We start from the raw sequence: 27,340 nt of genomic DNA, 5'->3' as shown, positions 1-27,340 counted from the left end.
GCCCCGCCCCCAGTTGCAGGCTCCTCATCTGCTCTCCTGCGGGGTCCTCTTCTCGCTGCAGCCTCTTCCCCCATCCAGTCCTACATCCCAACTTGGCCCCATGTCCCCTCCTGCCTGCCTCACCATCAGCATGGCCCAAGCCCATCTGCAGGTCTCTCCTACTCCCCATCCCACTCTGTCATTGCCAGAGCCCTCATCTGCCTTGTGCTCAGGCCCATATCAGGTGGGCGGCGTGCAGCACCCTCCCTTACCCCATGCGACAGTCAAATCCAGCTCCTTTTGCCACAAGGGTCCAGTGTGCAGCTTCCAGATGGCAAATACTCCAGCCTGTGTTACTGCAGCCTCCCCACCAGCCCCAGAGCCTGTGCTTGGTACAAGGCACGGCAGTCACCTCCCTGCCCCATTGATCTGATCACTTCACCCCCATCCCTGGCTCCCTGCTCACACCTCATTATGCTCAGCTCCACAGCCCTATGTACGCCCCCAGCCCCTGTTCTGCCAGCACTACCAGCCCTTCCCCGTTTCAGCTGCTTCATTCTGCCCACAGTGACCCGGGCGTCTCCGTCCAGGCCCCCCCAGTCCATGGACCCTCCTCCCTAGTCATGCTCGGCCACTCCCCTCTGCTCCTGAGAGCCCTCCTGGAGCCCCTCGGCTCCTCCAGCCACCAGAGACAATGTGGATATGTTCCCCCCCTCCCCTTACTGATAGTGATGGAGTGAAAGGAAGGGGAAGCACAGGACCCCATGGTGCTAAAAGCAGAGGGGAGCTGTCCCTGGCTCGGCTACACTGTGCCCCCTCCATGAGGGCAGAGGTTTAGCACTGGGCAGGTTCTGGGGCAGCTTTCAGACTTCTCAGATCCCCCAGCCCTGCTTTCTGCTTCTCTTGCTCCAGCCACATTCCCAGCCAACACCCCTTCCACGCCCCAAGCCAAAGACACAGAACTAACACCTCAGCACATGGAGCTGTAGCAGATGGGTCAATTCGAGCTGTACGCAGGGCCCTCCAGGCTTGGACAGGGGAGTGAGATCAAAACCTGTCCATGTTCCAAACCTGCTGTAAGACAACTTCCCTTTAGGCATCTCTGTCCCCACTCAGATCCAGCCCTGCTCTGCCTCTGCCCGGAAGGGCCGGCCACGGCCTCCTCAGGGAGCAGCTGAAGCCCTTGAGAATCCGGCTGTTCTTCTGGACTCACATGGCCCAGCCCTTCTCTTCCACACAGGCCCCCTTCCGGCTAGGCAGAAGGGTGCTCAAACGGAAGTTACAAGAGCAGCACGTTCTGCACCCATTCCCCCCGTCGCCTCCTGTTTCACACCTCTGCATAACCGGGACTGACTGAGAGCGGAGTTTCAGCTGGGGTCTGCAGGTCAAGGGCTCTCAGGCTCCTTTGCTGTTGCCTGAGAGCCTGCCATGCTTGTCCTAGGCAGGTGGGCAACGGCCCTTGGAAATGAGTGGTGCCTCCGGAATCCGCCAGGCACATTCTGCTCGTGCCGTGCTGGACGTGGGGCCAGGCATATTTTCTTAGGAGCAGCCCGGCTCTGCCGCCGTGCAGGGGTGATTAGCTTGGTCACACGACCCCTTTGGAACGTGGGGATCCTGCCAGGAACGTCCAGCTGAGGCAAGGTCCCTGCCCGCCTCGCAAGCACAAAGCCATGCGGCTCCTGGTTTCAGCCTTGCCTATGGTCACCTGCAGGAGGCGCACTGCTGGCAGGTCTGGTTGTGAGCATGGGGCAACAGCCAGGGGATGGGGGGCAGGTTTTGCTACAAACAGCAAATGTCACCCAAGCTCTGTGGGAGTGCGGTGGACAGGGGAGAGCGGGGATGGGCAGAAAGAAAAAGCAACCCTCGCATATTTGTGATTGTCTCTTAAAAAGATTTATTCTCTCTCCTTGCCTGACTGGCCCCGGGCAGGGAGAGCGCAGGTTGTGTATATATATATTTATATATATATATATAAAAAACAAGGAGCTTGGTAATAATGTACACTTTACAGAAGGGCAGAATCAGGAAGACTGAAATTAAACCCAACACAGCAACTCCAACGGAAACAAGAGCTAGAACATCAGCGCTTCAACGCCCCGCTGGGACCCTGCTCACAGTGCTCCGGCGCGGGGGGGTAACTCCGAACAGACACTGCTACAAGGGACAGGACTGCAGCGTGCTACCCAGCCGACCACCCCCCTCCTGCGGCAGCAGGAGCCCACCAGGAACATTGAAACTGTCAAACCTCAAACTACGGGTTACACGGCAGCTTTAATTACCACCTATGGGCAGGCGGAAGCCAAGTGGCACTTCCGAAAGGGGGGCTGGGAAACCCTTTGCCCACAATGGGTGGCAGCAGCTGGGCACAGGGCGCTGAATTGTCCCCGCAGCTCAAACCCTCCCATTTTCAACGCCAGAGCCCTCTCTGCCAGCCCCCTGCCAGCCCCACCGCCGAGCAGCTGGGTCAGGGGCTGGCACTGCCCAGCCCCAGGAGTTCCTTGGCCCGGCAAGGCTGCCTGATGGTCTCCCAGCTGCCAGAGCCAGGTGCCAGGCAGCTGGGGAGCAGGCTGGCGATGCCACCCCAAGGTACCAGGAAGAGACCAACCCCCAGCCCCACCATAAGGAACCTGAAGCCATCTGACCCCCTCGTTGGTACCAACACACACAAATAGGTCCCCGCCCCCCGCTGGGAATTGGGCTCCATGGGGCCCAGGTGGCTCTGCGTGTCACTTCATGCCAGCAGCTTGGGAGACCCTTGCCCAGCCACAGGCAGAGCGAAAGGCTAGGCCCAAGACTCCCCGAGGGATGGGGCTCTGCCTCCTAAGTCCCCCAGGCAGGCAGTTCCCATCCTCGAAGCCAATCCGAACCTCCCTACCCTACCAGGCCCTAGGAAACCCACCTAGGCCCCATGCCATTACACCAGACAGGTGACCAGAGGGCAGCTGCTCTGGGTGGTGGCAGGTGGATTCTCTGCTCTGGCCGCAGCTGAGCTGCGTGTGTCCTGGAGGTGCTGGGGGGCACTGCAGCATTTCCCAGCCTCCTACTCCCGAGAACCCTGGGAAAGACCGCCCCACCCTCGGCCCTTTGGCTGAGCCCTGCGGGAGATGAGGGAGGCTGGGCTGGCCCCTCCCATGCAGCAGACAGAGCCTGGCTGTAAGCGGAGCAAGCACCCGGGTTCCTTTGACAGACAAAAGGAAAAGGTTAAAAGAATCAGTCCAATGAAGGGCGGCTGCGGGAGGGGGCAGGGCTGCGCGGACACACTGCCTTCATTGGACACCAGGGCCGACACACTCAACAGTGGCTCCTCTTTGATTGCACACGGGGGGAGGGGGGGGCTCCTCCCACAGGGAAAGAAACAAAAACCAAAACAACAGCTTTCAAACAATTCCTTTTTACAGTATGTACAGCGCCCGCGGGCGGCGCACAGCCCGGGACAACGCGACACACAGCTCGCCAGACACTGCACAGCGCAGAGCCAGAACGCCCAGCGGCTCTGGGCCAGGCTGGGGGTGAGCCAACAGCGGGGAGCGAGCCAGCCCCTGCTCTGCTGGGGGACCTCCCATGCCTCGAGGGGTGGAATAGGCCGGCTGGGATCAGCTTCGAGTGGCTGCTAACTCCTGGAGATCAGCCCCTCGCGGCAGCACCTGGGCTGTGCAGCAGCACCATGCTGCCCGTAGGCCAGGGAGCGGTCCTTACAGCACATCAGCAAGGCCAGCTGAGGGGGGAGGGCAAGGACCAGTTCGGCTAATGGAGCCTGGCAAAGCATGAACAGTCCTACAGCTACTGCCTACGTCCATGGGGTGGGGGGTTCACAGCACACACACCCCGGCTCCCTCCCGCCCAGAGGCCGGGGGACGCGCCCAGCTGCGTCAGACCCACTGCTCCATGCTCTCACCTCCCACGCCCCTCACAGCTCAGAAATCCAAAATTAAAAACCCACCAAATGAACTGGAGTTTGGCGCGCCCAAGGCAGAGGCCCCTGCAGCAGCCGGGCAGATGCAGGTGCCACCACCGGCTGCTTCCCTAGCCCAGAGCAGACCTGCCCCCCATCTGCACAGACTGGCCAGCCTCCGGAGGAGACAACTCCATCCAGCGTTGGAAGAGCTTCCCGTCCCCCCAGCCCCAGGTGCGGTGCCGAGAGCAGGCCTAGCACGCCCCCGCCAGTGCTCGCACGCGTGCACTGACGACTATGCAAACGTGGGGGGCCCTAGGTCTGTGCAGGGAGGAACGGCCACGCAGCCGGTCAACCCTGCAGGTGGAGCGGGGGGGCAGAACGCTCACAGGACTCAGAGGGAGAGCCCACCCAAGGGCCTTGTTTGTGACAAACTGGGGTTAGCCTGAGCCATGGCAACCCATGCCCCCTGCCAGCAGGGAAGGCGGGGCGGGGGGATGGCAGCTGCCAGTGCAGCGGGTCTGAGGAAGATGAGTGGAAAGGAGGCAGAAGAGACAGGGCTGGCAGGGGCACTGGGAGCCTGAGGGGAAAACCCCTAGCAGCAGAGCACCCGGAGGGGGCAGAACAGATTCTTAGCCGGTGACTCCTGTTCACCCCACAGCTGGACTAGTCTGGGCACCCAGCACCTCTCTGCGCTGCCTGAACACTGACAAACCTGCTTAATACAGGGCATGGCACTCTGGGCACCGGCCGAGTACACAGCTGAAGTGTGAACCCGCCACCCGCTGCACTGATAAGCCCCCTCCTCCCCTGTGCTGCACTGACGCCCCCCCAGGCTGCACTGACGCACGCTCACCCCCCGCTGCACTGACATGTGCTCTCTTCCCCATGCTGCAGATGCTACTTGTCCCCCACTGTGCACCGAGCCCACCCCCACACTGCACTGACATGTCCATGGGCGCGCGCGCTTGCTCGCTCACCAGAGACACGCACCCATCCCGCTGCACTGAACCATCCACCCACGCTCCTCGCTGGTACCTGATCAGCACTACTACAAATGAAAAGAGACCTAAACTTTCTTCCCTGGGACTGCGACTCTGGGTCCAGGCAACTCGACTCTAGCGATCTGGGCTGCACTCCCATGGAGCCAAGTGCAGCTGGCGGGAGGGCTGCGTGCTGAGCAGGCCCGGCTGGTGCTCCCTCCCCACCCCGTGTCCTGTGCTGCTCAGACCCTGGCGAAGCAGTGACCTCCAAAGGGACACTGAATCAAATCCACCGGAAACCCTCGGTGCTTCCATTGCCTCTTCATATGCACCAGGCAGGCAGGTCGCTTCCCTTCCCAGGGACGGTGGGCAGTAGAATAAATATTCCTGTAGGTTCCAGCTCCCCGGCTCACAAGGAAAGGGGCGTGGAGGGGGCGGGGACCCGCGTGTCCCATCGGGAAGAGGAAAGTCTGCCTCAGATTAGGGCAGGAACGTCAAACAGAACAATTAACACCATTCAACTGATGTCTAATGGAATTTCCAGCGCTTCCTCATGTGAGCCAGTCACATGACTTGGTACAGACCCCTTTATCCAATCACAGCGCGTCCTGCCAGAAAAATCAAAGCAGAAATCACTCCGGTGCCCATGCTGCTACATCCACCAAGGGGCGCCCCAGCCACAGGAACCAGGACACGGTTCTTCCTCCTTCCCTTCTCCTGTGGCAGCTGCAGTGTCCCAGGACCCAGAGGGGTGGGCAAAGCAAACAGCCGCTGCTCACACAGGCCCTGTAACGGTGTTTACTTAGCAGTCAGAACGGCTGTCCAGGGAACTCTCAGGCGGGGCTAGCAGGGGCCGCGGGTCGGGAGTGAGGGGCACCGGCAAAGGACCTAGGACAGCCCCTGCCCACACTTTGCCTGGTTCTACCCCCTGCCCCGCCCCTCTGATTTGGAGGCTCCACTGCGATGTTATGTTTGTCCAGAGGCTGGAGGCTCTCCCCCCGCTCCCATGCCCTGGGCCTTTCTCTCCCCACACCCCCTTTGCGGGCGTGGCGCAGCAGCCTTACCATTCTCACCTCCTGGGAGGCGGGTACAAGGAGGGAGCGGAGCCCTGCTGGCTGGCCACGATGGCTGTCGAAGAGAGACCTGCAGCGAGAAGCAGAGCCAGAAGGTGACCTGGTGCCTACAGCGGTGCCATGGGAAGGTGGCAGCTCTGTGACGGTGCCAGGGGGGGAGCTGGCAGCTCAGCCACCCTCCCGTCATCGCCACTTGCTCTGAACTGTGCTTGAGGATGGGGACGGCTCTGGGGCGGAGCAGAGAGCAGCCCCCTGCCTGCTTCAGCCCTGGGCTGGCAGGGCCCCGCACTAAGAGCTATTCACCACGTGCATCCAGGGGAGGTCTGTGCTACTGCATTCCCCAGCTCAATTTCAGCCCCATGCGCTGCTTCACGGAGATCAACCAGGCGGGGGCGCTCTCCCACTGCTTCTATCTGCATACCCCACTGCCCTAGCTGCAGCCCCACTCAGGCATGCCCACTAACACCCACTGCCCCACCCCGGTATTCCCAGCTTTCCATCCTCCCTCCAGCCCATCTCGTCTCCGGGCTCCACACCCCGGGGCAGAAATGCCGGCTTGCCTCCCCATCCCGCTGGGAGCCGCGCCGCAACTCCAGTCCAGCAGGGGCTGCCCATGCCACCGCACGAGACGGACAGGCTGCTCTCACCTGTTGCATAGGGCAGGTTGTACTGGGCTGGCAGCAGAGAGTACCCCAGGTGGTGGTGGTGGTGGTGTGTTGACATCAGGCGTTGGGAAGGGGAGGTCCGGGGCCGATCTACGCTCCTCTCTCCGCCTGCTGCTCCCCCAACGCTGCTGCAGCCTCCACCCCCAGCTACCACCCCGCAGCCGCCACGCTCCCTCTCTTGAGACGCCTTCTCGCTGATCTGGAGAGGAGAGCACAGACCCCGGTGAGGAGGGCAGGGGAACCCAGACCGGGGAAGCCGGCAGCGGCAGGACTCCCGGCCAGTGAGATCAGAAGGGCCGGCACAGCGGACAGGGCACCCTGGGGGAGACGATTCCAACCAGCCATGCTGGAGCAGCCAATGCTGAGTCCAGGGCCAAAAGCACGGCCAAGCCGGCAGCCAAACCCCTCTAGAGGGCTCTCCCTGACAATGTGGCCAGGCTCAGCCAGCTCACTCAACCCGGGGCACGGCCTGGCCCAAGCCGCGTCAGGGAGACCCCCACACAAGGACTCATTTGGGGCACTTCTCTCAAAGATCCCGCTGCGCTGCCAGGGGGCACTGGGGGCTGCCAGTCCACTGGGCACTTGTCTCAGCAGAGCCCAGTGTTTTGGCCCAACAGAGACAATTCTACTCTTCCCCAAAAGAGCCCCCTACTCAAGCACAGTATTCTCCACTTCCTGTCCGACAGGTTCATGCCACGGGCTGTGCAGTGAGGTGGGTGGCTCCCCCCAGTGGCAGGGGAAGGGGTTGCAGGTGGGCCATATAGCGCCATGGCAAAGGCACATTTGGCAGGTTGCACTAATGCAGCTCCCACCTGCCCTCCATTCACCGGTTGGCTTGTAGGCCCCAGCAAGCCCGTCCCTAGGAGGTAAATGACTCCAACCCGCAGCCCCTATGGGACAAGTCGCGGGAGAAGCCTCTGGCCTGCGCTGCACCAAAGGAACGTCTCCCCGTGTCTTCCAGGAGGAATCCACAAACCTGGGCATTCCCAGGGACTCCCAGCCCCAAGCCAGGCCCAGCCTCCTCCAGGGCCAGAGGGGAAGCCATGCCTGGTGGTTAGTGCACGGCACAAAGTAGCCCCGTCACTGACTCACTAGGTGACCTGGGCCTTGGTTTCCGCCCTGCAGGCTGGGGTTACGGCCCAGGGTGCCAGAGGCCAGCACATGCAGCGCTGGGGTCCCAGGCTTTCCAGGGGTCCCCCGTGGCGTGTCTGGGACAGGCTGTGCCAGAGTAACTCCCCATAAGCACCCCCCACAGCTGGGCCAGGAGGAAGCACTGAATGGGGGTCTCACTCTCAGGGCAGCTGCAGGCAGAAGCGCTTGGACCCCTGTTCCCATCAGGCCCCCAGCCCAGGGAAGCCCCGTCCCACCCTCACCGTGGGAGACTTGCTCTTGTAGTGGCTGGCATGCTGCTGCAGGATGTCCAGGGCCTTGGACTCTGAGCTGGGTTTGCAGCTCACGCTGGGGCTGGCTCGCGCCTTGTCACCGTCCTCACTCCCAGAGGCCTTGCTGCCATATGGGGAGAAGGAATAGCTGGAGGGCAGGTAGGATCCTGTGGGGGAGAGGCCAGTCAGAGCCTGGGGGAGGGAACGCCAGCACCAGCCCCCCCACAGGCCTCCCACCCCCAGGCTGTCTGCTGGGCAGGGCGCTCCTGCCATCTGAGCTCAGGCTGACAGCAGCACGCGGCACTGCGCCAAGGCAGAGAATCAGGCACACGGGCTCAGCAGAGACACTCCCCCAGGCCACCTGTAACTAGGACCATGAGCCAGCATGGCCCTCCTGCGCCCAGGGATGTCTGCCCACCCAGCTAGCGGGCCGGCTGACAGCTGGAGCACCAGCCTGCAGCCCCTGCCCTGCAGCACATGCGGTGCTACCGAGGGCTGCTGCACCATCACTCTGCCACCCTGCTACTGGGGCTGGGCCAAGGGCTCCCTGGAGAAGGGCCGAAGCCCGTCCTGCGCCAGCATTCACTTCTGCAGCCATTCCAGCCAGATGCAATCCGCCTCTTCCCGCCCTGCCCTGAGCTGCCGGTCTGTTCCTGCGCACGGGGAGCAGCAGCTGTCGGGAGCCCTGCCAAGCTCAGCCGTTGGGGACCTCCCAGAGGCACCAGTCTGAGGCTGTGGTGGCTGGTTTATTGTGGTGGGACTGCACTACAAGCACCACTCAGCTCGCTGCACCCAGCCCCTCAGTGGTTGACTCAGGCCCCGAGACACACGCCCAGGGCAGGGGAGGAGACGCAAGCCTCCCCCATGGGGCGAGCTCTCCCCGGCCTGCTGCCTAATCTACTCTTCTGGCTGGGCCTGGGGCCAGCCGGTAGCCCCCAGCACAGCGGCTGCGCCCATACCTGGGTAGTTCTGCATCATGACGGTTGGCATGCCCCGGTAGCTGGGGTGGTTGGGGTCGTACGACTGGCTGTAGGAGTAGCCGTGCATGTAGGGGATGTAGGACTGATGCTGGGTGAGGGGCGAAGACACGGGGACGTGGACGCTGGGTCTGGGGTCTTTCCCCACCATGCGGGACTCCTCGGGGGACGTCAGTTTGCATTCAGAGCTTGTGCTCTCCTTCCCATCCTCCTTAGGGCCGGCCTCTTTGCTTCGGCTCCTTTCTTCCTTCAACTTCCTGTCCCTCTCCTCTTTCCACCTCTCGTCCTCGCTCTTGAGCTCCGAGTACTTGGCAGGATAAACATAGGTCCACATCCTGGGCTCCGCTTCCTGCGTCAACCAAAGAGCTCGTCAGAGTCACTGCATCCCAGCGCTGCACAGTGCGGCCGTGGCCTCGGCATTCGCCACCATGCTGCTCCCCTGGGTGAGCCAGACGGCAACGGGCACCGCAGGCTGCGGGCCAGACGGTGACTAGGGAAGGTGGCTGTGGCCTCTCCGAGCCAGCGTCTCCCCCCACTCCCAGCAAAGCGCTTTGCCACTCACACTACCATCAGCAAAATGACAGGCCTGGCACCAAGGGCACCCACAGCTCCCTCTCACTTCAAGAGCCACTGACCCACCACGGAGGGTGGGCATCCAATGCTCTCCCCCCACAACATGTCCGGTGCCTGCTGGCCTGAAAAGTGATAGGAGCCTTAAAGGGCAAGGGAGCAGAAGGTGAGGCAGAAGAGGGGAGCGGAGAGTGGGCGTGGAAGGAGAATGCCCCACCAGCCTTGTCCGTCTCCCCCAGAGGGCAGATGACTCTGACGGCTTCTCTCCAGTCCCATGTCCCAATTCCGACCTCACCAGCCCTTTGGGGCTCAGGTGGCCAGCGTAGCATGCAGCCCCGCAGGGGACCCGGCCGTTCCTGCCCTGGCACTAGTCTGTTGGCACCCGTGGCCCCCAGCCCATCCTCAGGGACCGCACAGGTTTGCTTTGCTGACCCAGCTAGCAGTTCCCATGGTCCTTGGCCAGCTGCTTTTCCGATGTAAATCCAGCTGGGACCAAGCTTGTGGCAACAATTCAAATCAGAGGGGAGTGAACATAAGAACAGCCATACAGGGTCAGACGAAAGTCCATCTAGCCCAGTATCCTGTCTTCTGTCAGTGGCCAATGCCAGGTGCCCCAGAAGGAGTGAACAGAACAGGTAATCATCCAGTGATCCATCCCATCGCCAATTCCCAGCTTCTGGCAAACAGAGGCTAGGGACACCATCCCTGCCCATCCTGGCTAATAGCCATTGATGGTCCTATCCTCTGTAAACTTATCTAGTTCTTTTTTGAGAACTGTTACAGTCTTGGCCTTTACAACATCCTCTGGCAAAGAGTTCCACAGGTTGACTGTGTGTTGTGTGAAGAAATATTTCCTTTAGTTTGTTTTAAACCTGCTGCCCATTAATTTCATTTGGTGACCCCTAGTTCTTGTGTTATGAGGAGGAGTAAATAACACTTCCTTATTTACTTTCTCCACACCAGTCATGCTATTATAAACCTATATTATATTCCCCTTTAGTCATCTCTTTTCCAAGCTGAAGAGTTCCAGTCTTGTTAATCTCTCCTCATATGGAAGCTGTTCTATGCCCCTAATCATTTTTGTTGCCCCTTTCTGAACCTTTTCCAATTTCAATATATCTTTTTTGAGATGGGGTGACCACATCTGCATGCAATATTCAAGGTGTGGGTGTACCATGGATTTATATAGAAGCCATATGATATTTTCTGTCTTATTATCTACCCCTTTTTCCTAATGATTTGCAACATTCTGTTTGCTTTTTTGACTGCCGCTGCATATTGAATGGATGTTTTCAGAGAACTATCCACAATGACTCCAAGATCTCTTTCTTGAGTGGTAACAGCTAATTTAGACCCCATCATTTTACATGTAGAATTGGGATTATGTTTTCCAATGTGCATTACTTTGCATTTATCAGCATTGAATTTCATGTGCCACTTTCTTGCCCAGTACCCAGTTTTGTGAGATCCCTTTGTAACTCTTTGCAATCCGTTTTGGACTTAACTATCTTGAGTAGTTTTGTACCATCTCCAAATTTTGCCACCTCACTATTTACCCCTTTTTCCAGATCATTTATGAATATGTTGACAGCCCTTGCCCCAATACAGAGCCCTGTGGCACACCCCTATTTAACTCTCTCCATTGTGAAAACTAACCAGGTATTCCTACCCTTCATTTCCTGTCTTTTAACCAGCTACTGATCGGTGAGAGGACCTTCCCTCTTATCCCATGACAGCTTATTTTGCTTAAGAGCCTTTGGTGAGGGACCTTGTCAAAAGCTTCTGAAAATATAAGTACACTATTTCTACTGGATCACCCTTGTCCACATGCTTGTTGACCCCCTCAAAGAATTTTAGTAGATTGGTGAGGTATGATTTCCCCTTACAAAAACCACGTTGTTCTTTACTGTAGTTTCAATCTATTTGCCCAGTACTGAAGTTAGGCTTACTGGCCTGTAACTGCCAGGGTCACCTCTGGAGCCCTTTTTTAAAAATTACTGTCACATTAGCTATCCTCCAATCATCTGGTACAGATACTGATTTAAGTGATAGGTTATATACCAAAGTGAGCAGTTCGGTAATTTCACATTTGAGTTCCTTTAGAACTCTTGGGTGAATACCATCTGGTCCTGGTGACTTATCTCTGTTTAATTTATCAATTTGTTCCAAAACCTCCTCTATTGGCACTTCAATCTGGGACAGTTCCTCAGTTTTGTTACCTAAAAATAAAGGCTCAGGTGTGGTAATCTCCTTCACATCCTCAGCTGTGAAGATCAATGCAAAGAGAATTCATTTAGTTTCTCTGCAATGCCCTTATTGTCCTTGAGTGCTCCTTTAGATCTTGATCGTCCAGTGGCCCCACTGGTTGTTTAGCAGGCTTCTTGCTTCTGATATACTTAAAAACATTTTTGCTGTTACTTTTTGAGTCTTTGGCTAGCTGTTCTTCAAATTCTTTTTGGCCTTCCTAATTATATTTTTACACTTCATTTGCCAGAGTTTATGCTCCTTTCTATTTTCCTCACTAGGATTTACTTTCCACTTTTTAAAGGATGCCTTTTTGCCTCTCACTGCTTCTTTTACTTTGTAGCTTAGCCACAATGGCACTTTTTTGGTTCTTTTACTATGCTTTTTAATTTGGGGTATACATTTAAGTTGAGCCTCTATTATGGGGTCTTTAAAAAGTTTCCATGCAGCTTGCAAGGATTTCACATTTGGCACTGTACCTTTTAATTTCTGTTTCACTAACTTCCTTATTTTTGTGTAGTTCCCCTTTCTGAATTAAATGCTACAGTGCTGGGCCACTGTGGTGTTTTCCCCGCCACAGGGATGTTAAATTTAATTATTTTATGGTCACTATTACCAAGCTGTCCAGCTATATTCACCTCTTGGACCGGATCCTGTGCTTCACTTATGACTAAATCAAGAACTGCCTCTCCTCTTGTGGGTTCAAGGACTAGCTGCTCCAAGAAGCAGTCATTTAAGGTGTCAAGAAATTTTATCTCTGCATCCCGTCCTGAGGTGACATGTACCCAGTCAATATGAGGATAGTTGAAATCCCCCATGATTATTGAGTTTTTTGATTTTATAGCCTCTCTAATCTCCCTGAGCATTTCATAGTCACTATCACCACCCTGGTCAGGTGGTCGGTAACATATCCCTTCTGCTATATTCTTATTATTCAAGCATGAAATTACTATCCATAGAGATTCTATGGTACAGTTTGGCTCATTTCAGATTTTTACTTCATTTGACTCTGCGTTTTCTTTCATATATAGTGCCACTCCCCCACCAGCACGACCTGTTCTGTCCTTCCAATATATCTTGTACCCTGGTGTTACTGTGTCCCATTGATTATCCTCAATCCACCAAGTTTATGCGATGCCTATTATATCAATATCCCCATTTAATATGAGGCACTCTAGTTCACCCATCTTATAGTTTAGACTTCTAGCAGCTGTATATAAGCACATTTGTATATAAGCACACCTTACTTTTTAGCTGCCTGCCATTACATGATGTAATTGAATGGGACTTTCATTTGACTGGTTCTCATCAGATCCTACCCTTTCCAGCAGGGGAGGCAAGTGGCAGAGGAGGTTCAACCCCACCAAACAGCCTGAAAGCCAGGGAGAGGGGAGATACGGCCCCCATGGCCTGGCAGGGGAGGGGCCCCAGTCAGGCAGCTGCCCCCCACTGCATTGTGATGAGCTCCCTTCCTTCCTCGCCTGAGAGACAAGCTGCTGCAGGGAGGGGCCGTGGTATGGAGGATATGGAACGGAAGCACTGCCCTGGCCATCCGTGCCCTAACCCCTCTGCCCATCACTCCACCCCCTGCCAGCATCTTGCTGCCCTCAGTGTGTCCCCAGGCGGCAGCGTTTACCTGTCTGTACCACAGGACGGGGTCCACCTCTGCCTGCCTGCCGCACTCCACGCCCGCTTTCGACTCTGCCGTCTCCTTCCCCAGGTGGCTGGCCTCGGCCAGCTTCACCTTGAGTCCCTCGGCCACCTGGCTGGGGACCTTGGAGGAGTCCTCCAGCTTGGGGATGATCACTGACTTGGCCATGTCAGCAGCCCCCGGCTCCTTGGCCTTGCTCAGCCCCGATTTCACCAGGTCCGTAAGGCTAGGGGCTTTTGTGAGCGTGGGAGGGACGGACGGCTTCTGCTTCCAGTCCTCCTTGAGGGCTGCCTCCCTCTCCTTCAGGCCCAGCTCTGCTTTCTTCTCCAGCCCGCGGGGCTGCTGCTGCTCCAGGCTCTGCCTTTGCTTCTGCTGCTCCTCGTACTGTTGCCGGTAGGCCGGGCTGGTGCTCAGCAGGTGGGCATGGTAGCCTTGCTCGCTGTAGCCGTAGGGGGGCACGTAGGCGTACTGGTTGTAGTAGAGGGACTGCATGTACATGTTGGGGCGCTGCTGGATGACCGAGGGCTGCTGGCTGGAGCTGCTGAGCTCCACCTTCTTCTCCTCGCAGCCTTCGCTCTTCACCTTCACCTCCGGGCTCTCTTGCTCCTCGTCCTTCTTCATCTTCAAGGGCTGGCTCTCCACGGCAGCTTGGCTGCTGGGGTTCATGGGCCCAGGGCTTGACTGGGGGTAGCCCGGGGAATAGTACGCTTCAAAGCCTTGGTAGTAGGGGGAGTCCTTGCTCTGCGCCTGGGGAGGGAAAAGCGCTTTCTTTGCGCCTTCCTTGCCCAGCTGCTCAGGGTCCTTGGCTTTCATGCTCTCCAGCTTGCCCTCCCCATCCTCCCCCGCATCCGAGATGTCCGAATAGGCCGGGCTGTTGGTTTTCACTGAGCCCGCCTCCGCCCCGTTCTGGGTAACCACGTGCAGCGGGGTCATGGGCTGAGCTGGGGCGGTGGCAGCAGCATTCTCCAGCCTGCTGGCGCCCCCAATGGACGGGCTCGGCGCGTTGTCCGTGAAACTGTAGATCTTATCTGCCTCAGCCTTGATGCTGGCGAGCCGGCTCTGGTGCGGGTCAGACGAACCATTCAGGAGGCCCTCCCCTTTGGTCCCGAGCTCCCCAGATTCCCCTCGGAAGGGACTTTTGCCCTCCTCCACTCGGCAGACTTTTCCAGGAGTCAGGGGGTTTTCGACCTCTTTGGATTCCTTCTTCTTCTTGTCCTTCTTCTTCTTGTCCTTGGAAGGAGTCAGGGCGGGGTTGACCGTGAAGGGCTCCCCCATGACCGTGGGCTTTGGCTGGATGGGCTTGAGCTGGGGGCTGCTGGGCATGGCCTGGACTACGGTGGCAGTCAAGGCGGCAGAAGAGCCGGGGCTGGCTGCGGTGAAGGTGGCCGTCTGGAAGGTGTAGATCTGCTGTGGGGGAATAGCAGGAGCAATGGGTCTGGCGGACTTTAAGCTTTTGGAAGGGAGCTTGTCTGGCTTAGCACCAGCTGGCTTCTTGCACTTCTCCTTGTCAAGGCATCTCTTCTCTAGCGACTCAAAGCCATCGTTGCTTGTCTCGTCCGCCATCGAGGGGCCATCTTCGGAGCCGTCGTTGGACAGGGCTCCGGGGTCCACGTCACCTTCTCCGCCCAGCTTCTTCTTGCAGGGGGCCTTGGTGCTGAACTTGCTGGACGGGGAGGGGCTGTGAGGCTCCAGCAGCCGCACCTTGGGCGTGGCCGATCGGGCCGGCGAGAGGGAGCCCTTTTGGGAGCCGTTGCAGCTGCCGACGTCGGTGTGAAGGGGCGGCTCCTCGCCGCACTCGCTGTCCCCGTCCGCCTCCGGCTTGCTGTCGTCGTCCGTGTGTGCGTGGGCCTGGTGGTACTTCAGCCCGTTAATGTGCTTGTACTTCTTGTTACAATTGGGGTGAGGGCAGTCGATGAGGATGGGGGAGGGGCAGTTCCTGTCCAGGCCCACAGGTTCTACCTTGACCCCGGCTGGGGGCGCGGCAGCCGAGCCCATCGAGTTGGTGCGGATGCGCTTGCTGCCCTTGGAGTCCTCCGAGCTCGAGTTGAGCTCCATGTCAGAAAGGGGCTTGCTTTTCCGCTTGGTCACTGACGAGGGGCTGGCTTTCACATCCTCGGCAGTGCCACCGGGTGGGGGGCGGTGATCCGAGGAGGTCTGGCTCCCTCGGCGCCCTTTGCTGCTGGCCCCCGCCCGTGTCTTGCTACTGTTGCTGGTCCCTTTGCTGTCCGAGGCAGCGGCCGTCTCGTTCACCGGCGTGTTGCTGTTAGGGCGCATGCGCTTGCCTCTGCCCCGGCCGTTCCGCATCTCCAGGTCACTGGTGGGAGAGTCGCAGAACCTGGGAGGAATCAACACACGGTCAGGACCAGCCGGAGCTCGGCATGCAGGACAGCACACAAGAACACACCAGTGCCATGACCAGAGCGGGGGGCATCCTGTGTCAGGAGCTTGGTCTCTGCTCAGCGCAGTCACCCTGGAGGCTCCCCCTGTACCCCACAATTCCCCGTGCTCCCTGCAAAGGAGGCTTACAGTACATGGGCGGGGGGAGCTGAGATGGGGGCAACAACCACACACAGGTCAACGGGCTGCCGGCTCCCACCCTTGGGGTCTGCAGTGCAACCAGCACCAGCAAGGACAGCTTGGGAGCCAGCCCAGGGGGAGTGGAGATACCTGGCCCATGTGACACCAGACAATCACTTGGCTCAGAAAGGGAGCAATGGAACAGGAAGGAAACTAGGTAGGGGAATGGAAGGGCTCCCCCATTTACTGACCCCCATCGAGGACAGTCAGACACAGCTGACTCTGAGGCCCACCCCCAAGCCCAAGGCAACATGGGCACTGGTGAGTGACAGGAGATGCTCTAAGAATGATGCCTGGCTTAGCACTGCCCGTCCCAGCCAGGCCAGGAGGGGAGGGACACACTCCTGGCCTGGTATAGCTGAGCCAGTGACCCCTCTTCTGACAGACGGTCCCCGGCCCTCACACACAGGGCTGTCTCTCCCCAGCTCCTCCACTCAGGCCATCAAGGCTGAAAGTCCAGGGCAGGGAGGCCAGGCAGTGAGTGAGGGCCCGGGCACTTGGGGAAACCCTTGGTTCCCAGCCTCCCTGCTGAGAAACATTGGGCATGTATGTCACTTACCTACCACCCTGTCTCCCCCTGAAACCCAGTGGGACTACAGGGGGAAAAGCAACCCCCAGAGCGGGCCTCTGAGCTTTCCCCAAAATGGCTAGCAGAGCTGTGTTGCTGCTACTCACAGAGCACTTCCAAGGGGGGGTCAGACCACCCCACGTGCGTGATGGAGGGGCCTCCCCAGTGCCCAGCTCTGCCTGCCGGGGGACAGGGCCCCTCAGGAACAGGTTGAATGGCTTGAGCCAACCCTAGCTTCAGTGGTCCAGAGACAGAAGAGGAAGCCTCTGTTCTTGTCCCCGAAATGGTGGCAGAGGTGGGGCCAGCTGAAAGGAGAAGTCCTGGCCCACGCTCACTGTCTGTCTGCCTGAAGGCCCTGCAGACAGGCTGGGATGGAGACCCATGCACACTGCAGCTCCAGAGCCCTTCTGGGGAGCCCAGAGAGATGCGAGGACACTCTACAGTTGAGAGGCCCTGGACCAGCCTCTGAGCCTCCCGAACGCTTACCTGGGGGGCGCCCAGTCATGCTGCGTGCAATCCAGCAGCGTACCCACATATGTCTTGTTCCTCCAGGTCACGTTAACCACCAACATACCTGTAAGGCAAGGAGACAGGGTCACCCTCAGCACCACTGGGAACCGGGGTTACACGCTGCGGGGTCCGGGGCAAACAGCTCCACAACCACCACGGGCCTGGCTGCGCTTTGGGTGGGAGCTGGGATCAACACAGAGCCAGGGCCCAGCTCTGCCCTGCCCACAGCCATGACCAGTGAGTGCCCTGCTGCTCCAAGGCTGCTTGGCAGCAGTGCAGTGGGCAAGGCGCCCAACGGGGCACTCGCCTTGGTGCTTGGGCCCACCCCAGGCTTTTCAACAGCAGAGAGCAGGGAGGGGAGCAGGTGGCCTGCTGGAGAGGGGCCTCAGCTGCACCACCAGTGAAGTTAGCTCAAGGGCCCACCCACTTCCCGCCCTGCCCTGGAGCTGTGATGGCAAAGCCTAGGGGCCGCAGGTGGCTGAGAGCAGAGCTGACAACTCAGGGAGGAGGCGACCCCACCAAAGGGGTGAGACCCCATAGGGAGGTGGGGCACGAGATATACACAAAATGAGCAGGGTCTCATCCTGGGGAGGGAGCAGAGCCCAGAGAAGCAATTGGCTCAGCATGAGTGTGGGGGTGACACAGGAGTGCAGTGCAGCTCCTGAGCCTACTGGCCCCCCCTCAAGGCCCCACAACTAGGAACACACTGACTCCTCCTCCCCACACCCGACAAACCACACCAGAGCCGTCAGCAGGTTGGTGCCACCATTGTGCAGCCCAAGGGGTACAGCGCTAGACAGGCACACACCATCTTAGCACAACTCCCACTATATACAGGGTGCTTCTGAAAGTCCCAGCTCCCGGAGACATGGGAATACACAAGAATCTCAGCAGACTAGCCCTGTGGCAGGGGAGCAAAGATAGGAAGTGACCCCCTAATAGCTTAGACACCAGAAGGCAAAGAGGAAGACCCAACGTTTGTTATTTTTAAACGTCTCCTGGTTGTTGCTCTCTCGGGGCTGGCGCCACCGTGTGAATGGTTGAGAGAGTGAAAGGAAGAGGGATATTGTGAACAGCTGGTGAACGCAGTCTTCTGGCCACTAGGTATCATGCTCTGCCACCAAATTCAGCGGAGGGTCAGCTTCCCATCCTTAGCTGCAGTTCATTGTGTGCCATGGGCTGCCCCTAAACCAGGCCAGGTCAGCAGTGCTGGCTGGACCGAGCCCATCACATGGGCACAGTGTGACCACACTGGCCACAGAAGGTTTTCATGAGCCCTTCTGTTCCAAAGGCAGCCAAGGCAGAGAGGTCCCCACTGGGTGACAGTCCTGCACCTCTGGGCTGCCTGGCCCCAGCTCCAGAGGGACTCTCCAGCTATAAAATGGAGATACCTACTTCAGAGGGTGACGGGGAGGCTTAAGCACTGGAAAGTGCTCAGCCCCCCTTGGCTAAAAGGGGCTGTACAAGGTAGGGTGACCAGATAGCAAGTGTGAAAAATCAGGATGGGCGGAGGGGAGGGGGTAATTGGCGCCTATATGAGACAAAGCCCCAAATATTGGGACTTTCCGTATAAAATCGGGACATCTGGTCACCCTAATAGAAGGCAGTGCAGAGCCAGCAGGAGAAGGAAATACTGTGGGATGCAAAAGCTGCCCAGCCTTTGCTGCAGATTGCCAGCACTCCGCTCAGTCACCTTCCAATCTCTCCCCGCATGCTGCATTAGGGCAGCTAGCTTCACTCCCAGCCTGGAGTCCACTCCAGCTATCCCACCTTCTCAGGTCTCTTGTGGCCAGCAGGCTGCAAGTCCCTCTATAAGAAAGCAATTACACTACATAATCTGGGGCCATTAGCAGAGAGAACTCAAGTGGATATTTCCTCCCAGCAATGGCCTGCTCCGATTACTGCATAACTAATTTGAACAGGAGCAGAGTCCATTGAACGGAGCGCATTTATCTGCACAAGGTAGAACTTGGGAGATAGAAATCTCATTTACAAGGGCACATGAATGCAGCTAGATATATAGCCACACAGTATCAGAAGATGAATGGAGCTTGGCGAGTCCTGAACAGCTGTGCCTGGAGCACATTTATAAATCTTGGTCCGTATTTCCCTTGCTGTAATGTGCCGGTAGACAGCTGAGAAATACTATGTGAATCAAGGGACATTCACATAGCTGAGACCCAAAATACAGGCTTTATTTTAGCTGGGAAAGGAAAGAGCTAAAGTCCAAGCCCAGGAACAGAAAGGACTCCAGGGTTGGAGGTGCAATAGGAAAAGCCATTTTTTAGTTTTCTTTCAAACCTTTCCCACATCACGCTGGCAACGCAAGCAGCAGCAGGTGGAGGAAAGATCTGCATAAGGGATTCAACTTCCGAGTTCAGTGACCGGTTCTGCCATCAATTCCTGCATGACACCTCTGACCATCGCCCAGCAAACGGAATAGGGACCTCCCCACCTTCCAGGAGAACTGCCAGGGTGTGCTGGTTAGCCATTGAGGCACTCTGATACTAGAAGGACGTGAGCCGGGGAAAAGCCTATAAACTAGACAACGAACAGCACAGCGCTAACACAGGGGTTCTCCACATGAGGCCTAAAACCACTCTACCTTGCCCATCCTGCTCAATGGAAGAGGGATCCATACTCGATGGAAAAGGAGAGGTATTAGGGGGTCCCTCAATGTTCAAAGCCACCCTGGTGAGGTCTGAGAGTCACGCAGTGAAACTGATTAGAAAGAGGGAGTGAAACTGCCCAGCTGAGTTTCCCAGCCCCGCGGCCAAACGCAAGAGTAAAGTGTGTAAGTGGGGAACCGCACATGGGAAGCCCATGTTCATTATCAAAGTCTTGGGCTAGTGGCCCAAGGATGGAGATTAGAACCACCATTTTCAGCCGCCCACTGGCCCCTAACCTGTTCATTGTTACAGGGTTATGCCAAGAAACACTTCAGTGTCCCTGCCTTATATGCATGATTTCAACCCCTGGCCCCTCTGGGGGCAGAGAGCCTCAGCATGGCTGCCTGGATCTGTGACCCCTAAGCACAGGAGGAAGGACAGAGCCCGGGCACAGAGCTTGGGGCCTAAATCCCATAGGCATCCCGTTTACCACAATCAGCATGTGGAGACTCATAGGGAGTCCTGCTTTCAGCCCCCTCGGGGCCCACGTGACAAGCTCCCGATGCCATGTTAACGAGCCCTTCGTGACACCGGAAGTGTCTTTAGAGAAGTGGAGGCAGCTGGAGGTAGGGCTGCGGGGGAATGACCTCTAGCACTGTCACAGTTACAGGGATCTCCTTTTGCTGGTCTGGAATTCAAGGGTGTGCTCACTACAGCCTTCCAGCTCTCCTCTCATCAGCCAGGGAACTGAACGCCCCTCTGAGCCAGGATCAGCTACTCTCCGCCTCCCACCCCAACAGGTCCCTAAGGAGGAGCAGGCATTCAGCACACGCCAGCTCAAGAGCTCTTTGAAGAAAACATGCCCCTTACGGCCTAAGCACTAGCTTCCTGCTCCGCTCTCCTGTGGAACGTCAGAAGTTAATTGTGTGACAAGACGCCAGGGGCTCCTCACATCCCTGCGCTGGCTGGTGTGTGGATTAGGAAGGACATTCTGGCAGCTTTCCCGCTGCCATGATCACAGGGGAGAGATGAGAGCTGAAGCAAGCCAGAGCCCTCAGCAGCGGCTGCAACCGCCCCTTTTCCCTCCACAAAGGCACCCTCTCAGAGGGCTACCATTAACCCTTCTCACACACACTGCCCTACATTTAATCCACTGCACCCAGCTGCACAAAACTTACCCTACTCCTCCAGTGGCAACCAGTTGGGACAATGTAAACCCCAGGGATGACTCGTTAGCAGCATCCAACCCATAGGCCCCATGGCACGAGAGCTCAGCGTGCATGCTGAACCACTGCCATCAATCCTGCCCTGCCTTCCACACTAACTCACAGCACAGCGCCATGGCAAAGCGTCACTGAGGTTACTTCGTTAGGTTCCCTCGAGCCAGCAGATAACGAGGGCAGTGTCCCTGGGGCCCCATGGGGCAGTCTGATTGCAGTTGGCAGTTTGGGACTCATGTGCCCCCAGCCATCACAGCTCTCAATTGCCCTCTCCTGGGCGTTAACGTCTCCAGCGTAATCCTCCAAGAAGACGGGCTGCTCAGGCAAAGCAAGGCTCAGCAAAGGCAGGATGCAACCCCACATGCCACCATCCACCATGGGATGAGGGCAAGAGCAGCCGGGGAGCCATTCCCCGGCAGCCCACCCCAGGGGGATGCTGGGGCTCACAGGAGCTCTGAGGTGTTTGTTGGTGTTTCTAAGGGAGACAGGAGTGGGAACATGCCAGTGGGGTGTGGGAATTCCAGACCACCTCCTGTCCCCTCCAGAGTGCCTGGAGTGGGCCCAGTTGGGAGGGAGGGGAAAATCAGCCCAATAAGAGCAGCTCAGGGGGAAGCCAATGCAGGGGCCCAGGCCACGAGTGCCAGAACAGTGCTCCCTGCACACTGATGCAGAGGAACGGTGCTTGAGGGGGGGTTACAGAACTGAGACCTCCCCCCACTGGCTCCTGGACATGGAGGGTAGGTTCAGGGCAATGCCCCGGGAAAGCAGCAGAACGAGGCCAGCCCAGCACTGCAGTCCCTACTCGGGGAGTAAGTGCTCCTTCCACTGATCAGACTCTGGGCTCAGAGGCCCCCTCCTCCTGAAAGGGGTGGGAAGGAGCAGAGGAAGGTCTGCTGGGGCCCCACAGCACAGGCCTTGTGGAGCAGAGACTGAGTGGCAGTTCCCTCCCGCAGCCTGCAGAGAGCAGCAAGTCCCCTCCCCCAGCACACATCCTGACTTGGGCAGGGGGTGTCAGGACATTGCCTTGCCCTGACAACAGGAGAAACTGGCTACAGGCCTCCAGCTTGTTCCTCTGCTCCAAGGGCGGGCGGCCAGGGCCAGCTGTGGAGCCAGCACGGCCACTCCAAAGGTAGTGCGTGCAGGGGGTGGGAACCCCCTCTAGCGCCCCCCCAGAGACCAGCACAGTTCCCTGCTCATGCACTGATGGCACAGTGGAGCCCTGTCCATGCAATGGAGAGAGACAGTGACGCACACGACCATGCAGGCAGGAGGTGTGGACCTGCCCTGGACATGACACTGGCCTTGGGGAACGGAGCTATTCTGCTCTGGGTGGCTCACGCAGGCCTCTCCCCCTCCACCCCAAGGGCTCCAATTTCACCCTGCCCTGGGGCCCTGCCTGGCTCTCCCCTTTGATTTGTCCACCCCGTTCTCAGAATCTCGCTGCCTGTCTGGTCCTCATGGCGTCATCTCGCCCTACTCCAGTCACACAGGGCTGCTGGCTGCTGCTCCCTGCCCCCCCCCTTTGCCCCCCCACCCACTATGCTGCCCTCTCTCTTTGTCCTGTCTGCCCCGCTCCTCAGAGTCGTTCCACACCCTGGACCACACCCTCTTTAGTGTGAACTAGAGCCATCTGTAGCGCTGCTCCAGGCTGAGGCCAGAGTCATCGGAGAGCCTCATGACATTCAAGTGGCTCTCCCTGGGGATGACTGGGCCAGAGGAGCAGAGCTCCCTCCTCATAGCTCTGAAGGTGCCCCGCCCATGCAGTGGGAGAGCTGCCGGCCCCTTGTGAACAGGTGTAGCAGTGAGCCCTAGGAGCCTTCACTGATGATCAAGCGGGCAAGGGCTCAGTCTCTGCAGGAGACGGGGACAGTCTCACACGGCGTTTCAGGGAAGCCATTTGTTCACCCATACAGATGGAGGCCTGGCCACAGCTGCAAGGAAAATGAACCCACAGAGATGTTGCTTTGGTTTCCTAGGCCCTCCCCTACATAGGGGGCGTAAGCTACACCTGAGCCGATTTGTGAGTGGAATAAGGCCAGCCACAGCATTCCCCGCCCCAATCCCGCTGCAGACAAGGACATAGGGCAGGTCACAGGAACAGCGAACCTGGCTGCTGACTAGTCTGTACGTGCTCGCCTCCTGCTCAGCGGTTGGGGAGCGCAGGTGAAAAGGCGTCTGTGGTAACCCAAAGCCCTCCCAGCTGTTTGCCAGAGAACGGCAGCAGAGAGAGAGGAAGTGTCACACTGCTCTCCTTTCCCCCACGGCACGCCCATCACTGCACCCCCCCGTCTCCGCACAAGAGGCTCCCCGGGCCTAGGCTGGGTGCAGAGCAGTCACTGCACATGCTTGTGCAGTCAGCGCCTCCCCGCCACACACCTGGGCACGGCCCCTTGGCTCCCTGCCCTCGGAAGCGGCTGCATCCCCTTCCCCACTTCAACCCAGCCTCTCTCATGCTCCAGGAGGCAGAGAACTCAAATGTCAAGTCAGGCTGACAGCATCTCAAGTGGGTTCCAATTCATGACTCTGCCTCCTCTTTACTCCAGATCAGTGCTTTTCTGTGGACTCCAGGACAAGAAGCCCATGAGGCCAGGCAGGGAACAGAAGGTAAAGGCTGTGTGGTCACTGAGTCGGAGTCTACATTCAGTGGCAGCTGTCCTCCAAGCTGCTCTTCTTTAGCATCACAGGGATGGCTGCATCACGCTTGAATTACAGGGGATGCTCCTGCTTTCACAGGCATCTATTTGACACCTGTTCGCCTCTTCCTGAAGTCACAGAACCACTCCCTGGAATGAACACCACCAGCCAAAGCCATCTTGCTTAAAGTGTTCAGAGCTTACAGAGCTGGGGTTCCCAGATGCTAAGTGCTAATGCTGGTGCCAGGAGAGGGGAGGGGAGGGGAAGGTTGTGTCTGTCAGGAGAATGAAACGCCAGAACAAAGGGAAATGGACAGACCCCTGTCTAGGATCTGCTTAGAAAATAAGGCATTGATTCTAGGGCAAGCTTCTCCCTGGTGGGAGACAAAAGCAGCAGAACAAGGCAAGTCTGCAAGAAAAAGTGTAAATGGCAGCTCCAAGTGGTGTAACAACACTGGGCATTTCTCCTGCATCTTCCCCAGACCTCAAACAGCAAGTTATCTCCAATCTGCCGCTGGGAAACGGAGGTACTGAGAGGGGCAGTGAAATGCTGACGCTCACCCAATGAGGCAGTGGCAGAGCTAGGAGATTTACAGTCTCTTCCTGACTCCCAGTCCTGTGCTCGGACCCCCCAGGCCCAATCTGCCCCTGTCGGGGGGGGCACTTCTGTGAAGCATCTCATGACCACTTTTGGTTCACGACCTGATAAAGAGGGGCTGTCGGCAGTTTGCATCCTTCCACCCATGCACACCTGGAGCACAGGAGAAACAACCTGCACAAACGAAATCACCATGCTGGGGGCTGGGTGCTGCGTACCCAGGCCCCGCTCCAGCCCAAAGGCAGGCTACATTTCAGCCCTGAAGGAAGTGCCTCATGTTTTCTGCTGAGCTATGTTTTGCATCCACCTTCTCTGACACAAGTGCCTGTGTACCATGACATCATGCTCCCCGGGGCCAGGCGGCAGCTCCAGCGGCACCTGCTCCCCAGGGAGGGAGATAGCGCGGGGCTGCCAAACCCAGCAAACTGGACCTCCTGGAACTTCCATTAAGTTATGGAACAAAAATAGAGCACTCCTGCGATTCGTCTGTTACATTCCCAACCTGCACCGGCTGGGATTTATTAGCAATGACGTCAGAGGTTTCCCAGGCAACCCGCACATACACTCGAGAGAGCCTCTGGCCATCGAAACAGCAGAACTCGTGTTCCATGGGGCATGGTGCCCGCATGGCAGGAAAAGCCAAGTACTCACACTGTGGGCCCCCCCCCAGCACTGGTATGTCTCAGGCAAGGCTGGTTTAAGGCCGGTGCTGGCCGCATGACAGACACAGGGCTGGGCTCTCACCCTCCACCCAGGGTGCCCAGAGCATGGCCTGATGAGGCCTGTACTTGTGCCAAGGATCAGAGTGCTGCCTGCAGAGCTCACCCTTTGTTCTCTCTTGGCCCTGTTTTAGCTTCACTGCCCTGAACTCAGCCAACAAGCAGCCGCTAGGCAGCTAGCGGGGGAGATACCGACCAATGCAGTTAGGGCCACTTACACAAGGTGGCTGGAGGTGCAAAAGTGTGCTTGGGCTTCAGGCCAGCTGCCAATGTGGTCCCGGCATCGGAGTCTGAGCAACCTGCTCTGGAGGGTACCTCAGTGCAGCCTCCTGCCCAGCTAGGGGCAGCTATGCCGCCAGCTCCACAGCTGCCAACAGCCCCTTGTAACACAGACACCCTGTGCAGGAGGCAGGACACCCGCTAGCTAGAAGCATACAGAGCAGCTGTGACAATGCGGGTGCTCTCTGGTAACGAACGGATGTTGCCCCTGGATCGGTCGGCAGCACGGGGCGGGGTGGTCTGTCTGTATCACATGGGAACGGTTCTGTCACCCAAGGGGGCTGACAGGAGCAAAGCCTGCCCACCCAAGGAAAGTGAGAGGAGGCCCGTACTCACTGAGACTGACCGGGCGCATAGCCATCATGGCTCGAGCCTGGCTGGCCCCCAAATTTTGAGCGAGGTGGGCCAGAGAGAGAACCAGGCAGAGACCCAAAAAGCCAGGGGATGTGGACTTGTGACAGCAGTGCACACTGGCTTGATTCTGTTCCTGTAGCCAATCTCCCATATCTTGTGGGGAAAGCAGATTAGACATGGTTAAATATGCAGGTTGGCTGGCAGTTGTTTTAAAATCCTTGGGTGTTTGTTTTCTCTCTCTCTCTGATGCTTTGCTACAACCTAGCAAATAAAACTCCTTTGTTTTCAGCAGGTTGTCGGCCACCATCACTAGTCAGAGGTGCCCAAACTCCACTGGGCCTGCAGGGTGTGCAGTCAGGTCCTGGCGTGAGCGGCAGAACCAGAGACTCAGACAGGTCTGGGATAGAGGCCAAACGCCCAAGGGTGCGTTCAGGGAGACCAGAACAGAGCAGAGACACAGCTATTCCTGTAACCATGACAGCAGCTCAGAGAGATCAAGGCAATGCCCGTGTCCTTGCTGAGCACAGAGGGGCAGGGAGTTTACAGGGCAGAATTAAGCAATTGAAGGGCCTTAGAGTGAGTGACATCCTGTGTGCAGTAGAGATGGGCCTGACTCAAGCAACTGGAGAGGAGACAGAGATGGGGCAGAAGGTGTGGGGGCAGGGCCTGGTGGGAAGTGAGGGCAGAGGATGGGGTGAGATGATAGGTGAGTGGAGGAGGCCGGGGGTGAGTCAGGGAGAGAGGAGAGATGGAGAGAACACCTACAGCACACAGCTGCTGCCCATTCGGCAAGGTGGAAGCTGGCACCACTTGTCTTTTACTCCTGGGATCTATATGCAGGGGCCCCACCAGCATGGCCTGCATTTAACAAGCCAGGTGCAGAGCCCTCTCCCCGCTTGGTTGGTCAGGGGAGGCAGTGTAGATTAAGAGAGGCAGCGGCTTCGTTTATAATCCTAGAAGAAAGCTTGCTAATTAGAGCTGGGCTCCAGCACCCAGCGAGACGAGCGCTGACAGTTGAATTTGCCTCAATGCCCGCCTGGAAAATTGTTCCATTTGCCTGCAATGATCTTTGAGAGCAGAATTGATCTCTGGTCACCTGAGTCTGGGCCTGGGGTTGCAGATTTCTGGGTGTGAGATGACAGTGATGGATCAGCCCCTGGGGGACGGCTCTCACTTAGCATAGCCATCATTTTACAACTTGCAAACAGTAACTGTCTGAATGGGCCCATGGCTTTGATAGCTTGCTGGACCAGGACCAGAGGGAGTGGGCCCTGGGTTCATGTTCATTCAGGGGCTAGCTGCTTGGCTTCTCTTATTTCCAGTTTTGCTCCAAGTCTCAGGCCATGGAAGTGTCTGAATGGGAAGTGAAAAGGAGAAACCAGCAGCATCAGTCCTGCATGCTTGTAGGAGCCTCCACCCCCAGGACTTCCCCTGAACTCCAGGACCAAGGGATATGCAGGTACACAGGCTAAAGATACCCTCCCGAGGAATTTGGTCTGAGGCAGCGAGACTTAGGGGCCAGGCCAGCTTGGTTCTAGTCACCATGACACTCCCCTTCTCTGCGTCAGAGGATGGAGGGGAATTTCTAAGTAAGATCAATACAGAGTGAAGCAAGTACTTGATTTGTCACCCGTTGACCCAGAAAAGACCAATCTCGTGATTCTCCGGAAAGCCACGTAACCCAAACCAACCCTCACTATTTCACACACACAAACACAGATGACCCTGGCCCCACAGTACAGTCACCGCAAGCTTAGGAAGGGCTGTAAAACCTTCCAGAGAAAGCTGTCCAGGCATCCTGTGCTACTGCATCCATTAGCCTCTCTAGAGAGCTCCTGCTGCCAGCTGAGAGCATCT

General features: G+C 57.6%; 1 protein-coding gene across 5 annotated transcripts in view; it reads right to left on the bottom strand.

The window, feature by feature from the left end:
- Positions 1 to 1,849: 1,849 nt before the first annotated feature.
- Positions 1,850 to 27,340, bottom strand: part of ZNF609 (zinc finger protein 609) — a 126,033-nt gene continuing 100,542 nt past the window's right edge. For 4 of the 5 annotated variants that reach the window (XM_075132943.1, XM_075132942.1, XM_075132944.1 and 1 more), the window contains 7 exons: positions 17,048 to 17,135; positions 13,402 to 15,751; positions 8,934 to 9,300; positions 7,966 to 8,141; positions 6,575 to 6,791; positions 5,928 to 5,997; positions 1,850 to 5,462 (listed from right to left, as the gene is read on the bottom strand). In XM_075132943.1, the coding sequence (XP_074989044.1) occupies positions 5,372 to 5,462; positions 5,928 to 5,997; positions 6,575 to 6,791; positions 7,966 to 8,141; positions 8,934 to 9,300; positions 13,402 to 15,751; positions 17,048 to 17,135 (3,359 nt within the window). In that variant the 3' untranslated portion in view covers positions 1,850 to 5,371. Of the gene's footprint in view, positions 5,463 to 5,918; positions 5,998 to 6,574; positions 6,792 to 7,965; positions 8,142 to 8,933; positions 9,301 to 13,401; positions 15,752 to 17,047; positions 17,136 to 27,340 lie in introns of all 5 variants that reach the window. The other variant, XM_048866613.2, reaches the window with a different exon arrangement.

Source organism: Caretta caretta, chromosome 10 (assembly GCF_965140235.1).
Source record: "Caretta caretta isolate rCarCar2 chromosome 10, rCarCar1.hap1, whole genome shotgun sequence".
In the NCBI taxonomy this organism is placed as follows: domain Eukaryota; kingdom Metazoa; phylum Chordata; order Testudines; family Cheloniidae; genus Caretta; species Caretta caretta.
The sequence above is the reverse complement of the archived record's forward strand: the minus strand, read 5'-3'. Positions and strand labels throughout refer to the sequence as shown.